This window comes from Argopecten irradians, chromosome 6 (genome assembly GCF_041381155.1).
Source record: "Argopecten irradians isolate NY chromosome 6, Ai_NY, whole genome shotgun sequence".
NCBI classification, from domain to species: domain Eukaryota; kingdom Metazoa; phylum Mollusca; class Bivalvia; order Pectinida; family Pectinidae; genus Argopecten; species Argopecten irradians.
The window spans coordinates 44,521,911-44,538,513 of record NC_091139.1 but is presented as its reverse complement, the minus strand read 5'-3'; the positions used below and the strand labels follow the sequence as shown (position 1 = coordinate 44,538,513).

At 34.3% G+C, this 16,603-nt stretch overlaps 2 protein-coding genes across 2 annotated transcripts in view; both read right to left on the bottom strand.

The window, feature by feature from the left end:
• The window catches only part of LOC138326549 (phospholipid-transporting ATPase ABCA1-like), an 87,200-nt gene extending 78,401 nt beyond the window's left edge, over window positions 1–8,799 (bottom strand). The window contains exons 1-5 of the mRNA XM_069272645.1: window positions 8,666–8,799; window positions 2,143–2,239; window positions 1,690–1,786; window positions 975–1,116; window positions 373–506 (exon numbers count right to left, since the gene is read on the bottom strand). Coding sequence (XP_069128746.1) covers window positions 373–506; window positions 975–1,116; window positions 1,690–1,786; window positions 2,143–2,208 — 439 coding nt within the window. The 5' untranslated portion in view covers window positions 2,209–2,239; window positions 8,666–8,799. The remainder of the gene's footprint in view (window positions 1–372; window positions 507–974; window positions 1,117–1,689; window positions 1,787–2,142; window positions 2,240–8,665) is intronic.
• Window positions 8,800–10,097: 1,298 nt separating this feature from the next.
• Window positions 10,098–16,334, bottom strand: LOC138326012 (2-(3-amino-3-carboxypropyl)histidine synthase subunit 2-like). The gene is made up of 7 exons (XM_069272107.1): window positions 15,864–16,334; window positions 14,962–15,124; window positions 14,395–14,507; window positions 13,770–13,990; window positions 11,465–12,139; window positions 10,798–10,968; window positions 10,098–10,673 (listed from the first exon to the last, which is right to left on the bottom strand). Exons 2-7 carry the CDS (start codon window positions 15,118–15,120, stop codon window positions 10,543–10,545), a joined length of 1,470 nt encoding a protein of 489 aa, XP_069128208.1. The 5' UTR covers window positions 15,121–15,124; window positions 15,864–16,334; the 3' UTR covers window positions 10,098–10,542.
• Between the last annotated feature and the right edge of the window lie 269 nt (window positions 16,335–16,603).

Here is a 16,603-nt window from a genome sequence, read left to right as displayed (position 1 = left end):
GAAACTATCTCGGTTTTTCCCTAACTTAAAGCTCTGTACTTTGATCCCATTCGATCAATTATCTCAGTATTGGACACGATGCTTCTTAGTTTTCTCTCCTGGTCCCAAGTTTATGAATAAGACACAGGTCTAAAATTATCTTAAGTTAAGATTTGTCCAATTATCAAATAATTGATTGGCTAAAAACTAAGCTCATGCCTAAGATAGTTTCTTGGTCCTGCTAATTTTAATTTGGGTCACAACAGAGAATGTCATTTGTGACTTCAGTCATCCACATTAGTGTTACAACTTTTTAAGGACATAATGATATATCGAGTGACCTATTTTACCTGGCTGGTGTTGAATACAGACGCATTGGTAGAATTGACGTACCTGTAGTCGTACCGTTCTGTACCTGGCCTAACAATTCCCGGAGGAGATAGTAGTCATGGACGAGGTCGTCGAACGCCCTCACGGCAGACTGGTCCCCCAGTATATCTGTCAGGTCTCTTATTAAGTCATTTATTCTACAAAAAGGAAACATCACATACCTATTCTGTATTCCAGATCATATTTCAATTACATGTTCACTTGAATCTCATTTACTTAAACTTATATAACTTTATTTTAAGTTCAAAGTATGTTGGTCCCAGCTAAACTTTTCACTATAGCAGACTTTGAGTGTGAAAGGTTTAACAGTATTACTCATTAACAAACAGATAAACAATCTATTACTGACAATCAATATCTAGTTATGATTGACAGATTTCATTTTAACCTAAATATAAACTTTAGATTGAGGTTTCTTGTTATGTAGACAGTTATCAACCAATTTCGACGGTATTGATGCACATGTTTATTTTTGATCACATGTTTAGTCTAGATTAACATAATTAGGTATTTGATAGACTTCGTTTTATTGATAATTTGATTAGCATATTAAGCTTTGATGGACACCTTAAGCTTTAACCTATAGATCAAATTTGTTGACTTACAGTGTGCTATTGAATGTCTGTAGCTGACCTGCGGTCTCACCAGACGAGACCGTGTCATGACATGTATTGTTGTAGGTACACACAAGTCCCTGGAGCCAAGGTAAGTTCCCTGCACTAGGCATCGCCTTCCCCTCAAAGTGACCTTAAAAATAACAAATCAGCTTATATCAATTACATCATTGGATACTGTGGAGCCTCAGTAATCCAGCCATCTTTATTTTCAGGTACAGGAGACTGGCTAGTGGAACAGTTAAATTAGACAGACACATTTCTTTAAAACTTTATAACAGGTGTTTGAATAGTCAGGTGATTTGTTTTAGTTGAAATTGGAATAACGAGACTTCAGTGTATACAAAGTAGGGCATTAATGAAACAAAATAATTTTTGTTCCAAATTGGTTCTTAGTTGAAATTTCCTTCAAGTTGGTAACTGCCTTGAGAGAATAACGTTAACTTTTTATATGGTTTAAAGATTCCAGTTAAGTACAGGTGTCGTCTGCAACCTGGGGGGTATAAAATTACCGGGGTAATATTTATCCTCAATAACCTTTAATTGACCTTCAAACCTAAAAACCTATTCCAAGTTGGCTCTTTTCATGAAAGGATCTGTATGAAATTTGATCAACCAAAGAGATCAGCAGATAAAGAGAGAGAGATAATAATACCAAAATTTAATGAAATTAAACTGCACTTTAATTATATGATGCAAAACTTACATTCGCCATGTCGAGTCTTCAGATCGGGACGCTGGCGGACAATTACCAGGATAAAGAACAAAGTCAATGGAAAAATAATTTCAAGTAGTAGTCGAACCTGTAAAAAACAATTTGTTTAATAGTAGAATGTGATGATAAACTATAACTTGTAAATGGTATACAAATGTGTTATGTATCAATTTATGTTGTACTGTTGGATTTCCTATATCTAGTATTAACACTATATAACATTCAAAGTCACTTAACGCGGAGAATTTACCAAAGCGAAAATTTCAGCCTTTCAACTTAATTTAATTTGCATTCTGATGTATTGTGGGTAACAAACAGCTAGAGTAGTCTAGTGATTAAGCCTGGTAATTAAGAAATCTTTAACTGTCGATCGTTGTTATAATATGTCCTTTTATATATATCGGGAGAGAGTAAAAGCAAAATAAATATGTGTAACTGAATTACCTTTTGTCTCCGGCGGAGGGTGAAGTTCTTCCACATCAACAGAAGCAGCTGAGACCCAAACCCCATCCTGCCCTGGTGGTGATCTCACAACTTAATTCTGTGGAAGGAAACAATAGTCTATAGTCATATTGTATATGTTACATACAGGACTAAAAATGTCCAAAATAAATACGTTTCTGCTTCTTATAGCAAAAGATTGTGGTTCATGATGGAACTGATATAAGTATCACTAATTATCATTATAATGATAGTAACTAATATACACAGTATACATGTCTATGTATCTTTTCCAATGGAAAGGAAAATTAGATTTGGTAACTAGCATGGCCTTTTCAATATGATAAGGTGAATACGGTAATAATTACAGCATTTTCATGTGTTTTTACACAAATACTACATGTTAACAGCAGCATGATGTGCGAAAAAATGGCTTTTTATTGCTTCTTATATATTTTTGATGAGCAAACTGGTAAATATGACCACAAATATCTCACATGCAGCTACGTATGTATATACATGTAATGATGTATATACATGTGTATTGATGTGTTGATACGTCTGTGCTAAACATTAAATTGTCTGCTTTATTTCTAATGAATTTTTTTCAGTAAAGGCATGTTTCAGATATTTTCCTTTCTACTAATTTTTTTCAGTAAATGCATGTTTCAGATATTTTCCATTAATTTCTGTGAACATTACAGGTCAGTAACTAGGATATGATGCGGTGCTTTTGTTGTGAAATTCTCACGTGGTTATTAACCAGAGAAAATAACTAGACCATGAAACAATCCGAGATATCAGGTAAACATGTGTCACGATAAACTCATATACCTGCGCTAGCTGGTAGAAAATAACTCTGGGAGAACATTTACATTGAATCTATCCCTATTTTCCAGTAATATTAATCAATAACAGTTTGTAATGTTGGAAACATCAAGTGCACCTTGGTATAAGTTGAGCCTTACACAACCACAAGAATCCTGTATAATACAGTTAGGTTATATAAGGTAAAACTCGTACACGTGACTACTAGGGACACGTGTGACTGTGACTTCACCAAAAAAATCATTAACCGCCAAAGAGGACACGTTACTTGTGATCATGATTGATGATAGTTGGACATTGTCCCAAATATAGCTGGCAGAACTCACGGATCCATAAAAATGGGTAACACATGAATTCTAAAGTATAACAAAGGGGTGCCCATATATAAGTCAGAAGGTGTGTATAGCTGAACACCTCTGTGTTCTACACACAAAACACAGGTATATAGTGTTTTGTTCTTAACAATGACCACATTAAAAAGGTAGGTCATCTCAAGTGTATGTGTATTGGCAAAAACAGAAATAAACCATTGTATCAAATTAATAAATTCTGTAACTATATAGGTGAACTTGATAGCAAGCTCCTTAACTCTACATAGTGTGATACTCAGTATGCTAGAACTGTGTTTAAAATTGACAAAACATTTCTGAACCCTGCACGTCCTCTCCACTCCAAAGGAACATCAATTACCAGGTAATATTTATTCAGAAGGCCAGTTTAAAATTGGAAAACACTATTCAAGTTTTTAAAAAATGATTTAAAACATCTAATCAGCATTTTCACCATACCATACACAGTGATTCATAATACCATTTGTTATGAGTCCCCACTTGTCTTCCGACTGATTACCAATCAATGCTGTAGAATGTTGACTTAGGCCATCCCTAACAACATCTGTATTAAACTAATTAGGTGTCCCAACATCCTACAACATCTCCATCCCTTGGTAGACATTTCAGGCCCACACAGGCCAGCTAGACAACTTGGTACTGACCTTAGTTTGGTACTGTTTCTCCCTGTACTGACTACCCGTACTCACATCCTTATACAGACCATGACTTTTAATAGAATGTTAAACAAAATCGTCTCAAACCTTGCATATTGTTTGTTTTATAACAATAGGTTTTCCTTTGACACTGAATACTGAAACAGCAACAGTTGAGATATTGACAGTTAAGTAAGAATGCCCATATAACTTTTTATTGCAGCATATCGACATTGTATGAATGTTCTAAATCTTAACACTGACCACAACTCAGCTATCGGCTATTGTCACTAACAACAGAATAGTGAACAGTAAGAGTACTTATTCAATATCAGCTGATTATAACGGCATGAATTCACCACTTATATGTAGAAGAACAGGGAAAAATACATACCAGGTAAGATTCCTGTCTATAGTGACCTGACCAGGAATTTGAATCAAACTTAGGTATCTGGTGTGAAAAACTACGTCTCTACCAACTGAGCAAAACAAGTATTGTCTGATGCTGAGTGACAGAGACCATATTTAACATTGTTACCTGACTCTCTATATAAATGTATAAAAAGTCATTTCGACTATTGACCGGTCAATAGTTTGACTGTATTCTTTTGGTGAAAGTCTTTCTCATCATAATTACCTAAGCTAATTTATAAGTGATAAGTTTAAGATTGCAGTTCAGGTAAAAGTTGTTTCATGCCTTTCAGTCAACAGTCAAAACTCTTTTCCCGAGGTGTTGGGACCAACCCGATGAACTGTTTCCCCTAGGCTGGAGTGTATACTATGTACAAACCACACTGACCCGCTCCTTTAAAATAATATATGACTGTTTGACCTTCAAAAACACCTCCAATTCTAAATATTACAACACAATATGTTTCCAATGTTACTAGAACTTTATTAAGATTGTTAAACATCCTATGATACAAGCTATAGCTCTCCACCTTCTGTCTCTAAATTAAATGGCACAAGGGAGATTGCCAGACACTGACCATATTCTGGTAGTTTTTCTCCCAGTACTCTGGCTTTTCTCATCCTACACAATTGATGTAGCTGCCATGTTGAGCTTAATTGTCCATTATTACCGACCTGGTTTAATGGTTAGCTGTGAATTACTAGACATAAATGATCCTGACTTTTAATTAAATGTTAAGCAAACTAAACTCAATACTACAAATAAAACTTAAACTGCTGCATATCGACAGTATATGAAATAGGATGTTCTAAATCCTCACCCTGACCACAATGCACAGTTATACACTATTGTCAGTAATAACAGCAGAACCTATTGAGATCAGTATGAGAGCTTATTCAATATGATCAGCTAATTGGCCTGGCACACCCATTAACCAGTGTACATGTACCTTGATGGATCCAAATACACAAAACCCTGTATGATTTTAAATGTACTTACATGACATCACGGCCATTTAATAGTCGATAGTCATGATGAAATTATGTAAATGAACACAATACAGAAATAATACAGCTAACAATGAGTGCATGTCTGTAAATCACGACCACGAATTATCCCCAATACACATATTTCACTTTTTCTCAGTCCACAAATATGAATTTGAAGTACATACGGTAAACCTCCGGTTAATACGAACCGCCGGATAGTTCGAACACGCAATTTTTTCCAGAAAAACGGTATTTTTTTAGCTAGTGATACTTCAAACATTGACTTTTATAATCAATCCTACTTCGGATAGTTTGAACACGTCAAATTACGCAAATCGGCGTAATGGGGTCCCTAAATTAAAAATGGTGATATATTTTGCATATATATATAAATAAATTTACCTTTTTTACGAAAAATAACAATTAAAGATCTAACTAGATTTTCTGTGGTTTAAATAAAGTTTCTCTCCCAGTTAACGGCCATCGATGTAAATTCTAGGCCGCGATCGTGAACGGTGCTGTTTGGGGCCTTGACCATGTACACATATGCATGCGGCTTCTGCTACGCAATTAATTATAAGTTCACAAATTAAATGCTCATGTTTACAAGAAAATGATTGAATATATTATCTTCAGGAAACTTAATACTTTTCCTATAGATTTTCTGTCTTACATTGCTTATGCCAGGTACATCGCTACTCAAAACTGATTTTTACCGATTTCAACTCAGATAGTTCGAACTCACGATTTTTTCCTGAAGCTTAATTTCGGATAATTCGAACTGGTCCATCAATATTTATTTATATTTGTTGGAACTAACCGAAGATTTACCGTAACGTAATGCATGAAGGAGTCTATTTTCCATTATTAAAATGCTTTAGTCTCAAAGTGCACAATATACTTTTGACCTTGAAACCAAGATGGTAGAGATAAGAGATTATAATCAAAGTAGAACCACTGAACCTACTGGCCATGGTTATATTATAAGTTTATAACACAAACAGTATTATTATAAGGTTTGAAAATGAGAAAATTGAATTAATCCAAACTCCAATACATGTATATGTTATAATTAATTGTGTTTTGTGTGTGTAAGATCTCATATAAAGATGCAGACTGACATTATCTTTTAAATATAAACAAAATTAACATCTAAATTAAATCATCATTGTATTAATTAATTGATTGCTATGATTAGTCATTACATAAAATGTAAATTAATAGATCATGCAATTATATGGTAAGTACATATATATGCCAAAATAAACAAGATCTCATGTGATTTATGTGGCAATCTTTACCTCTAACTGCCTAATATACATGCCTATAACATCATCAGTAGACATTTCCTCTGCCCTACAACAGACTTTGACGTTATTCGTTATTTTGGAGATAATCCAATAATTATCTATTTTGCCTATAATGTTAATTACAGATCCTGTATACATACAAATCCTCTAAATCAAGAGCAGACTTAAACGTTCAGCTGACCCTCTCTTGTACCTTATGACAGGGTTGTAAAAACATATTAAATATTAATCCATATACCATGAATAATAATTATATATACCTGTGTTACCCACTTCTATACATATGTTGTAAAACCTGTCTTAGGACCACATCACTATACAAACCACTAACCACCTGTGTAACAAGACCACTTACTAGAAATCAAAGCTATACAATTTCTATTTGACATGGCTTTAATTAATGATCATGCTTGCTTTGTCCCATAGGTGATCTTTATAGACGGGTTGGACTGTACATACATACACAATATACCCGGTAATGTGAAATTAAACAAATCAATATATTATGTTATGAATACTTAGAAATTTAAATCAAACAGGAAACCATAGTATAATATATATATTTATGTGGTTTTAAATGTCCAAAATGAATAACAATCATGAAATTGGCCAGGATATAGCTTTGTCATCAGCGACATACCAAACAGGATGTGAACTGTTTTACTCATACTGTGTATCGACTAATCATATTCTCTTAAAAACATTGATAGCAGACTATTTTGCTGAGCAAGTCCTCGCAATTCAAACACATCAATGACTTATAAAGTATTAATTCAGGTAATGTCTTTGTACCAGAACTTCATTAATCCATGTTATCCAATACATATTTGTACCTGGGGGTATGGAAATGAAGGTATTTATGGACAAGGTTGTTTACAGGCTAAAAGTAACTTTAATGGTACAATATTAGGCAGATAGAATCTTTAATGAATCTACAGATCTGCTGTGAAAAACTAAATTAATAACATATTTGTAGGCAAAAAGTCCATTAGTACAGGGATAAATTATCAAAACAAGCCTAATTAATATTTATAGCACTAAAACTTATCTATACAGGAATTATCCAGACACACAACCTTCATTCCTTTAAGCTGACTCTGATGATAACTTACAATACCAGTTTTATTCTAAACTAATTATGAACTTGAACTGGACTGAGTTGATCACCGGCTGATATTCAGACATCCCCGGTCAGAACACAGGTCTGTCCACTAGCCTGATCCAAACCGTGTTAATAATACATGTATCATCACCTTCTGAACAATTTGATTAAAATAAATAAAATGTTAATTTTCATAATGGGGTCGTCCTAAATACTGCGCTGTATACAAAGTTGACTAACACTGCGTCAGACGGCAAAACAGCATAATGACTCTCCACTGTTATATATTAGGCAGGATATCCTGGCTGCACACGTTAGGTAAAGTAACTTCATCTTAGGCCATCGGTATATGTTTTCCGATGTTATTTATGTTTTTAAGAAACCTTTATGTTTTGCTCCAGAAAGGTAGTGGGCCTTAAATGTAAATGACCGATATCTCCAATTTTAGACTACTTCAATGGTAAGTTATCTTTACTGCATCCTAGCTGCCAAAACTGAGTTAACTTTTAGCATTTTCTTTTTAATTCCAATGCATTTTTCTTTTCTCCGCATTTTTACTATCTTACAGACATATTTCATTCATTGCTTTCTCTTTCAGCTAACAACATTATTCATACAGTAGAATATAATTCAGTATCAAAATGAAATAAAATCGGTAGTATGTGGCAAATACTATATAATTGCACATAATTAATAAAAAGCTATTATTGCATCCAGTCGAAAAAGAGAGTCCAGGAACTAGGCCTAGTCTTTACACGTGACACTCATGAGTTGACCGACTGTCAGCGATTGTTGATACCCATCAGACAGTTCGACAAGACAACTGACCTGTGGCTGTGCATCACATTGATCAGTATTTCACATTGCATCGGTTAACACCTAAATAAAGCTTACACTTACCCAAATAAACTGTTTCGTCAAACAATTGGTGCTGTAGCCTCCATTCTTATTACACAAATGAGAAACCTGTGACGGGTATTCTCGACTAGTTCTTGCGTAACCGTAGTGAACGTCCCAATTTGTGACCTCACGATCATAAGCATCAACTTCCGGCGAAAACGGAAACAGTTGTCAACAACATGTGCTCGTTGCATGTTTTTGTTTATAAATATCAACGATCAAATATGTAAATAATAGTTTTTCATTTTTTGAAGCAAATCAACATAATAATGCATTTCAAAGATACAAGTGTTAAGATGAGAAGAAGAATTTGAAATTAAAACAAGATTGACTTGGGACTATTTTGCACTAATTTGCATATCGCCGGTGTAAGGTGAAAACTCTATCAACGTAAATGAAACACCCAAACGTGATCCATTGTATAATATTATATGAATTTGACTATGATACAATCCAGTTTGGATTATTTTACTTTTGTTACTTCTCCATTCCTTCTGTCTATTATCTTAAAGAACAGTTTCCTACACCTTCCTAAACCTATTTATTACTAAGAATCGTATGACTTAAAAGCATTATAACAGGTAACAATAGATTTCAACAACCAGACCCTAATGAAAAGACTTGTATAGACCAAGCCGAGGCCTGTTGCATTGTCAATATAAAACTAGTTTCTCTATCTATAAAAAATATATAATCAATGATGTGTTTAATGACAATAAAATGCTTTGAAATAAAAAAAAATACAAAACAGAACAATACTGCCACTATTTATTACATATGTAAATAATCAATTCAAATGCCATCATCACAAAATATTTTAAGTATTATTTTTTTACCTGCCAAATTATTACATACGTAGATAATCCATTCAAATACAATCATCACAAAATATTTTAAGTATTATTTTTTTACCTGCCAAATTATTACATACATAGATAATCCATTCAAAAGCCATCATCACAAAATATTTAAAGTATTATTTTTTTACCTGCCAAATTATTACATACATAGATAATCCATTCAAATGCCAGCATCACAAAATATTTAAAGTATTATTTTTTTACCTGCCCAAAGGACTAGTGAGGTTAAATTTATACCATGCTGCTGTGTCAACTCTGTAGTATACTGTTGAATACATATGGCCTTCATTCAAGGTACCGGTACTCACAATTCTAGAGAAACTTAGATATGTTGTTCTCATTTTCCCGAATATTGCAAGCTCAGTCGTCTCCGAACTTCCATGAAAAATTGAACAAATCATTTCAAAGGCAATGTGAAATTTTATTCCACAGATATGTATATCATAAACATATACATTAATATATGTATATGTTTCTGATTATGTTAACAGAAGCACTTTCACTAGGGGGTTGGAGGCGCAACGTCCTGGGATATGGAAAATGTAGAAATTCTTGATGGAACTGGGCGTGGATTTAAAAGAATACAGAGGCCTCACAAAGAATCCAGGTAAATATGTAATTTAAGAGCGAGTCCAACACAGTAGTTCCTTCCAGTAAGCTGATTTTTTAATCAGAGAGTTGTTGACATGTTTCTACTGGAAGGGAGCCTTCCTCAGAACTTTTAGTTCATTCTCTTTCCAACTACATTGGTATAGCTACAGGTTTACATATTGCACAATCAAGGAGTTATCTCCCTTCAATATATACTTAATTTCCCATTTGCTAGGATCAAACTTGAACCACAGGTTAACTAGTCCCACAATAAACTAATTGAGATTAAGAATCTAGCCAAAAGGTTACCAAGGTTACAATACCCCATGCTCCTTTGGCCCTTTGTGAGATAACCATATACTTCACAATTTTGTATTGTCTTCTACAAATGAAGGTTTGTAGGGGTAATATATTTCTAGGTTATGATCAAATGTTCGTGTCTGGTTCATTGGTATATCCAGCTGCTATCCCTTTCTGGCCCTCCACAGCTCTTGTAACTTCTGTTTCTCCCAGCTGCTGCTCCAAGCCTCTCCAAGATCTTGAGGCTAAATACTCCCCTAAAAAAGACCAATAATATGTGATTAGTGATTTGAAGCGTGGTTTTAAAACATTGTTAAAAATTCTCTAAACTACACCAAACACTACAAACTGAATTATCAATTATTGCTTGAGAAGGTTTACCTGCAGTATCTGCTGGCACTTCCGATACCGCCAAATTTTGGTTCCTGGGTACCACCGCGGTGGAAACTGCTACATCTTCTGTCACACCGATGGTTCTCAGCTTACCAGTTACCAAGGAAACATCAGTTTGTACATCAAGTGTATCTGGCATAGCAACATAATTTTCACCTCCTTAAAAAATAAAAATATTTTTCAAATAAATGAAGAGCCTTTTCATCAAAATTCATATAATTTTTCAATCTTCAAAAATAAGTAAAGCTCATTAACATAATTTGGACACCCTAAAACTGTGAAAGTATCTTAAATACAATCTTTGCAGAACAATAGTTTTGAGCTTCGTATAAAATTTTCTCATCGTTAAGTTGAAATAATCTCTTACTACATGGCTGAATAATCCTTTTTTTTTATATGCATAGGGGCCATGGTAACGAGTGGTCAAGATATCCAGGCATATTACCACATGCCCTCCACATCAGGTTCACACGTTTAAATTCCATGTGGGGCAGTTACCAGGTACTGACCACTGGTTGGTGTTTTTTCTCTGAATACTTCTGCTTTCTTCACCTATAGACTTGGCATGTCCTTAAATGACTCTGGCTGTTAATAGGATGTTCAACCAATCAAACCTCTACCATAAAAGTTTCCAGACTCCGTAGGTGATACTGACCTGGAAGTAGACTTCTGAAGTCTGTAACATAGTCAGCCGTCCAGTCCCTCTCAGTGTTACAGGCAATCTCCAGCTCATACGGCGTCACAATGGGTTTATAAAAGTCAGACGAGTCCAGCAGAGAATTCTCAGCACATGCAACCAACACAAACACATCAATCTCCATAAAGTTGGCAAGCTTTGCTGGATTTAGTTTCCCAACCACAAAGGTATAGCTCTTTTTTCCTGACTTTTTCACTATGTCTTTTAGACGGTTTATAATGTGTAAATAATCTGTGATTCCTAGAGTTCCCACAACTATTCCTACTATATGTGCGTCTTTTGCTTTCTCAATCATGTAAAATCGCTTCATCAACTTCCTATTGATATTGACACTTTCCTTTCGACCAATCAAAGTTGAAGGGTTGTAAGAATAAAACGTATTTGTATTAAAGGTCATCATCAGGTTTGTCAAGGTCAGACTTTCATCTCCGATATAAAACATGGAGTAACTGTTTATGCTGCTCTCCGCTGGCAGCCAAAATGTCCGCCCACATTTTGTGACATTTGAACCATGTCTCTGGCACGATACACAGTCACCTTGACCTTGAAGGTCTGCACTACAATGACTAGGAATGTCAAGGACAGAAAAGACCAAATTATGATAATCTGTTTCTAATGCTCCTTTTATCGTGTCTGAAATAAAAAGAACATCAATATTGTAAGTCATATAATTTGTCTATTATTTTTCTTAAATTATTATTTCGAAACATTACTTAAAACTTTGCACATGTGTTTAAAGATTATATTTGTGTATCTAAACGTATAATGAGGGCTACCAATTCTTTCTGTGCCATTAAAGCTAGTAATGACGCTTTTCTAAATATAGATTTATTTCCCTTTATTGAGTTCAGAATTCAGATGTGAACTAACCCTAACCCTATCCTTTAAATTGAAATTTTGATGGCCAGTTCTACTTAGACAAACACTTTGACTAGAAATGTATAAATGTGGTTGATTGGTTGTTTAATTATGCTTAATATCGTATCAGGTAGGGTCATATGAGAACGGGTTAAGTTTGGTGAGGAAACATAAATACAGTGTATAATCAGAAAAAAACCATTAAGGATTAAAGTCTCTTTCTGGTGGTTCTATCGAAGGATAAAGTGAGTAGGGTATCGATATTTGGAATGAACCGCGAAGCGGTCCATGAAACAAATATATCTGGGGTTTTCCCGGTATGAAACTATAAATCGTTTTAAATATCTGTTGTTAAAACACCATGGTGCAAAGCACTTTGGTTTTAATATTTTACTTTGTATGATTACACACGATTACACAATTCATAACGTGGCAGGATATTTAACGTAGTTGTGACACGGCATCCGATTCAACCCGCCTGTGTCAAGGAGGTGTGACAAACAGAGTTTCTTCAATTTTGTGATCACTTGAGTTCTACTTAATCAGTTCATGTTTGAAATTACTTGAATACACGGATGTTTACATAGTTCTATGTCATTATTTCTGGATTTTGGAGATTTTCAAATGTATCGGACGTCGTTTCGTGGAACATGTACAAACACAGGTAGTCCCACTACTGTAAACGTTTACCACTCTCAAAATGTTAGCTTATATTTATATTGTTGTTTCAAACACTTCAATAAATATTAGAGATATCTATTACAAGTATTATAAAGCTACAATTGTAGGATTCCGTTTCATTGCTATTTCGAAACACCCAAACGTACATTGTGTATGTAAGGCCTAGTAACTGATGTTGTCCTGACATACATGTATCTTATCCATTTGCGTACAACCAATGATGTTAAAAATACAAATAGTCTAGGATGTAGATCTACATGTTGTAGCGAACAACACAGACTCATCGACACACAACATGTAAACATTGCGACGTCATCGGAATGTGCAAAACTGTACATTGTACAACATTGTTTATTTATCATACGCACGGAAGCATTGCTCAAAGAGGTACGGTAGTAACATAAACAATGTAACTTTTCTACATTTGTATTTACACACGTACATGTATATGTGTTATTTTGTTTATTTTATAAACCTATTTTGATGCATGTACATGTTCATCGAACGTACGTTCGGTACTGAAAACACCAAAAGTTTCTGATTTGGACCATCATAAATTCATCCGCGCAGCTCCAAATTGCGCGTGACATACTCAATCTATCGAGAAATAAAGTTGAGTAGCCTTTGGTTGAAATCAACGGGGTTTATACTATCAATTCACCACTGACTGTAAATATTTGATTATAAACCTAAAGATTTAATATAAATAGTTAGTTATACTTACTTATGGCTTGACTATAGATTGTATCATACACCATGACAATGAGGCTGGAAGTGTCAGGGAATAATTCCCTAAACTTTCCTCCACAGTCCTCCACATCGACCCTGGCTCGGCCGAACACATACAGAACGGGAAGTCGCTGGGTGGGACTGAGACATGTGCGGCCAAAGTGGATGAGACTATCAGCATTGTAGTGCTGGGCCGCCACCTCATCTATACAGCAACTGAGGGAAGACAAAATCATCATCACCGTTAAACCTAATAACTCCATTCTAAAACATATTAAGCAATGATAATCATGATACATATTATGTTAATAGGGTTAATGCACAAAAATAATATTTTCATAGGTGCAAAATTTGGTTTAATGTCAATTTCCAAAATTTTCTACAGGTTTTGACAAGTAAAATTGACAGAAACAGGTGATGCAAGGTAGTAGTGAAGAATCACATCAAAACTTCACTAAAGATGACATATCACTTCTGTAGAGAAGTGGTCGTTAGTAGTTAACATCATCAAACATTTTTTAGTCTATAACTTTTTAGAATAATTTCATCGTAGAAAAATTGTTTAAAATAAAATTGCATAACAATTAAAATCGAATCATTTTAACATATATAAAACCAACCTGCCATAAGATGTATCCCCAAGGATAAACACCTGTCCCTCCACAGCTTTACTGATCACAGACGTCACAGATACAGCATCACACATCAGGTCATCGGGGAACTGAAGCGCCACCTATAAAAGAACAAATTATTTCTTTACCTGGTATTAATAAAATAGAAATCAAAGGTATTAAGTTCTTGTGTTCTTGGTTGGTAGGTGTCAGGGATCGGTTGTGGATACCAGACTATTGGTTGGTAGGTGTATCAACACAGGGATCAGTTGTGGATACCAGACTATTCTAATAGAGCTCCATAAACAATGTATTAATTAGGCCAACTGTCTACATTTATAGAAATGTTGGTGTTGATGACCCATCCTTCTTCATACTTTTTATAACAATGTTTAAACATTGTATATTAAATAATTAAAAACTCAATTACCGTTTTACGACAAGTTGACACCTACAAAAGAGTTTTCTTTTTGTTTTACATCTCAGCAAATATATTGTCAATACCATTTTCCTCATTATCTTTATTGTATTTATTTGTTATTACCCTCTGTAGTTTATTGTTTTATTTGTTATTACCCTCTGTAGTTTCCTTTCTTGTATCCACTGTACACATCTGTGTACTTCATACACTTCATTGATTTCATTGTCTGCAGTGCTAACACAAGTCTCTACATCAACTTCAGTTCTACGTTCTAAAGACACCTCATCTGCTGTGAAAAATGCTGCAGTTGACATTTTACTGGAAAGAAAACAACGACTTCAATTAAAAGAAAATTTCAAAAACATAATAAAGATTTCATGCAGCACTATACAGGGAACTTATATTGGACGTAATGGTTTTAATTATATCTGTGATCACCATGATCAACGACAATAAATAACAACATATCTCTATGACAACACAATTACCATCCTAATCTATCTGAAGATATTGTTGAGTTATCTCCCCTGATTCTTTGTTAAATCAATTTTAACATACATTATGTAATTATTTTATTTAGTTTAAATTATTTCCAAATATTTATGCGTAAAGAAACATGATGTGATATTATTTTACCAATAGAAACCGGATCTGTGTGTATAAACGGGAAATGAATCTGTGCTAATTGCACAGTAAGAAAATAGTGGGACAAACAAGACGTAACGAATTATGGCATGACACTTAATCATTTAGCTATAACAAGGGGAAAATAGGCGTATTTAGACATTTAAATTCAACAGGGTGACTTGTTCATTGGTTGTTAAGAGAAAGAACAGTCAACAGAAGGGTAAATATTGCTTTTCCCAGTCACTGAGACAGTGAGAGCGAGACTGAGTCAGTCTGTTTCCGCTACAAGCAGACAGATCATCAACAACAGAAATGCTATCCAACCGATGAATCATCAAATTCTTAATACAATCATTTCTTACTCTTAGTTCAAAAGCAGAGTTTAACGTTAAAAGCCAATTATCAGCGAAACTGGACAACTTATACTCACGTGGAAAGTAGCCTTCATGTCGTAGTCAATGTCAAAATATTGCTTGATTTGACTATCGTAGCGTTAAAGCGTTTAGATGACCTATGGGAGGTATATAATAAACGAGGGGATATGTTTCCGGAAAATTTTCACCCACTTAGGCCTATTAAACGGTAACATTTTGTTTCAAGCCATATTATTTCAATATCTTTGAAAAAAGGACACAATATCATTAAAAAATATAATTATTGTGACAAGATTTTTCATCAAATGAAAGTCAGAGATTACAAATGTGTATACCGTTTTTTTCCTCATTATGACATGCATGTACTGACCAGTACTTAGTCGCCACTGATGGATGTCTGAAGCTGTTGACGAATATTTCATGACGGTGTTGTTTTGTTTATGTGGAAATAATGTGTTTTCCCTACTACTGCTAGGGTCTCAGTAGAGTCTATGGAAACGTGCTACTCGTAATAACTTTATGTAAAAAGTGGTTATTCAACAGGTTATTTTTACTTATATTACCAGTATATATTGTATTTATTTTCGCGGTACAACTTTAATGTTTCAAGTTTAAACCTTAAAATCAGATACTTCACAAAAGAATTTCAAGCAGTCACATAATGACATTGGGCGAATTCGACTATTTACATCCATAATCTGTTGACCGCTGGACAGTGCACAGAAGTATAGAAATTTATCTGCCTAGACAGAAACAATATAAACAAAACTTATAAGTATTCGAGCGTCCAACTTAA